General features: G+C 49.0%; 1 protein-coding gene across 1 annotated transcript; it reads left to right on the top strand.

Moving 5' to 3' along the window:
• Window positions 1-406: 406 nt before the first annotated feature.
• Window positions 407-994, top strand: LOC143895373 (uncharacterized). The gene has a single exon (XM_077402439.1). It carries the CDS (start codon window positions 407-409, stop codon window positions 992-994), a length of 588 nt encoding a protein of 195 aa, XP_077258565.1.
• The last annotated feature ends 2652 nt before the right edge of the window (window positions 995-3646 follow it).

Below are 3646 nucleotides of genomic sequence, written 5' to 3'. Positions count from 1 at the left end.
CCTGCGGGCAACGTTTGTAAGTATCTAGTTGCGTCCTTCCTTACCCCGACCCCTCTGGTTAGCCTTTTCTTGCTTTCCAGTTTTTTTTATTCTAATCCTAGGGCTGGACGTAACAATTGTCTATTATTCATACTTATAATGCTTTTACAGCAAAGAAATGTAAATTGTTGTTACAAACAGTTTGCAGCAACAATATATGTTTGGCGTTCCGCCTTGTAAATAGTTGTATATAAGTCATAGTTATATAGTTACCCCTTAATTGTAATTCTCGCGCGAAACGTCGGCGGATCGCGAAGCAGTTAAATCATGCGACTCACCTGTCGAGACCGCACACCTCAAGGTGATCCAAAACGCTTCGGACGAGGAGTTTGCCGCGGAGGACGCGATTCGCAGGGAATTCGACACGATGCGCTTCGGAGTGGTCGGGCGTTATAATAAGTTTGTGGGCGCCGACCGAGCGGCCGCCGCGGCCGCTCAGGCTCCGATCCAAACGTCGTCTATCCGACTGCTCAAAATTGAGCTTCCGCAATTCTCGGGAGACCTGGCGCTTTGGCCCTCGTTCATCGCGCTATTCAATGTTTCCATTCACGAGAACCGTAACACCTCCTTCATAGAAAAATACCAATACCTGATTGCCTCGTTGAAGGGAGAAGTGCTCAATGTTGTTAAGAATCTCCCCCTTTCAGTCAATAACTACTCGATAGCTTATGATTCCTTGGTTTCGCGATACCAGAACAAGCGGAATTTGACGGACTATCACGTGGATTTGATGCTTAATGCCAAGCCGTTGAAATCGGAGTCGGCCGGACCCCTGCGTGCGCCTTTTGACACCTTCATCGAAAATACGCGGGCATTGAGCTTGTTGAGATTCCCAACGGATGCGTGGGACTACCTACTACTCAAATTCTTACTGGAAAAACTCCCTCGTTCGCTTAGGGAAAAGTTCGAATCGGAACACCGGGCAGGACATCAGTCTACACCGATGCCTCCATAACCAAAACGGGTGCAGGCATTGGACTCTACTCTGAGGCGCTCAACATCCAGAAGTCATACAGACTAAAGAACGGTTGCCACGCCATACAGGCAGAAATCTGTGCAATAAGGGAGGCAGCCAGGCTAATCTGGGTGAGTGGCAAACCATTAAGGGATGTCACAATCTACTCTGACAGTCAGGCTGCGCTCAGAAGTATTGCATCAAAAACAGTGAGATCAAAGGTAGTGATGAGTTGCCAAGAAGCGTTGTCCTGGCTCCGCGGCGACGGGGTCGGTCTGCGCTGGGTTCCCGGTCACAAAAATGTGGTAGGGAACATAGGTGCGGACAGACTGGCAAAGCTGGGGGCGGGAGGGAACGGCGCGGAGGTAATGGACTCCCCACTACCACCGATCAGTTCACTAAAAGATGCCATAGAGGAAATTATACTGGAGAAACACAGAGAGATTTGGCAAAACCGGAATGATTGCGGGATAGCCCGAAATCTCTGGCCTAAGATAGATAACAATAGGACTAGGCAACTATTGAAACACAAGAAGAACCTGGTTCGCATAGCAGCAGGAGTCGTCACAAGAAACTGTGCGGTCGGAGTGAACCTCCAGAAATGGAAAATCACAGATGACAGCAGCTGCAGAGAATGCAACGAGGAAGAAGAAACAATTGAGCATCTGATGTGCTGGTGTCCAGCCCTAGAAAACCGACGTCTCCAGACAATGGGACAAGAATTTCTGGATGGACTGGAAGACGCAGCGGAGATGGGCATTGACAATATAATGAGCTTCGCACGGAACTGGAAGTGTTTCAACGCGAGGTGGTAAAAACGGGTCAAGGGTTAAAAATAGGGTATCACAATGGACCTCAGGTCTCCGAGTGAATGGTCACTAGATGACCACACCCTTTCACCTAACCTAACCTAACACCGGGCAGAAGAGATACCCAAGTACACGCAGCTTACAAAATTCCTTTCCGATCACTGCCGGGTGCTCGCGTCCGTATCAGACTTCTCAAGCATTTTGCAATTACATTCAACTTCGCAAAAGGGTTCCGCGGCAGTCTCGTCGTTTGTGACGCACACAAAGGATTGCCCCGTGTGCAAAGAGCAGCATTACATAACAAATTGTTCGCGGTTTCTTAAACTCTCGTTGAAGGAGAAATCTTCGACCGCTCACGATTTAAAACTTTGCCTTAATTGTCTTCACTCCGTACACGGCTTGAAGAATTGTCCTTCCGCGTGGACATCTTGCGGTATGAAGCACCATACACGCTGCTGTCCTAGTCCCGCCCCTACGGCTAAACCGGTACCCGCGACTCCGGCCGCCCAGGGCACCGCGACCGAAAGCATACCGGAAGATAAACCGGTACGATCGTAATCTCGTGACGATGACTAATCTCGCCAATAGCGTCGTGCTGTTGTCCACTGTCCGAGCAGAATTGATAGACTCACACGGTAACGCGTTCCCTGTTTGCGTAATACTGGATAGCGCGAGCCAGGCCAATTTTGTAACTGAAAGCTGCCTTCAGAAAGGCGGGTTTCGTCGGACCAGGCACCGCGGTTTTCGCGGTGAACGAAACAAAGGCGGCCACCACGAAGGGCCTTACGTCGTTCGTTCTCCGTGCCCGCGGTTGCAACGACATTCGCTTTCCAATCGAGGCCATGGTTCTTCCGCATTACATTGCCGTTGCCAAGTAGTAAAGTCACCGTCAGATCGTGGAATCACTTGAAAAAATTGCCGCAGATCTCGAGTATTATTTACCCGGCAACATTGACATTTTACTAGGGGGCAGAATCGTTTGTCTCCGTATTAAGTGACGGTCGTCGAAAGGGAAGGGATGGGGAACCGGACGTTTTCAACACAGTATTCGGTTGGTTCCTGACGGGCGCGGTGTCCCCGTCGTTGCAAGTAGCACCTCTGCACTCGTTTGCTACCACTCTCGAGTCAATCGAGACTGCAGTGGGTAAATTTTGGCAATTAGAGGAGGTTCCGGAACACACGTCTTGTTTGGAAGAGGATGTAAGAAGATCTAAGGAGATCGTCGATGTAAGGAGATCTTCGCAAAGACCACATATCGTGACTACTCGGGTCGTTTCGTAGTTTCATATTACTTTGCGTCAGATCCTCCTACATTCGTCGACTCGCGTTCAATAGCTGTTAGTCGTTTTCTCGCGCTCGAGCGCTGTTTCAAGTCAAATTCCGACTTTAGGATTAGTTAAAATAACTTTATACAAGACTATCTCGATAGCGGTCATATGGAGTTAATCGAGAATCCATTCCCGTCGGATGGTCATATTTATTATTTGCCTCACCATGGCGTATACAAACTCGACAGCACTACTACTAAATTGCGGGTAGTGTTTAACGCCTGTCGCGCTGCCCCAACGGTCTCTCAATAAACGACACCTTACTCAGCGGTCCAAAATTACAGCCAGACCTGTTCGCCATTCTGTTTAAGTTTTGCGCCAAACCGGTAGCTCTAACCGCGGATGTGAAGCAGATGTTTCGTTAAATATGGATAAATCCGAAGCAATGCGATTATCAACGCATTGTCTGGCGTTTCTCGGAATTGGATCCGATCCTCGATTACCTCCTTAAGACGGTTACGTTCGGCTTCACTTCCTCCCCGTTCTTGGCAATCTATTGCTTGCTCCAACTAGCT

Source organism: Temnothorax americanus, unplaced genomic scaffold (assembly GCF_048541705.1).
Source record: "Temnothorax americanus isolate GAGA-0224 unplaced genomic scaffold, ASM4854170v1 Scaffold155, whole genome shotgun sequence".
Classification (NCBI taxonomy): domain Eukaryota; kingdom Metazoa; phylum Arthropoda; class Insecta; order Hymenoptera; family Formicidae; genus Temnothorax; species Temnothorax americanus.
The sequence above is the reverse complement of the archived record's forward strand: the minus strand, read 5'-3'. Positions and strand labels throughout refer to the sequence as shown.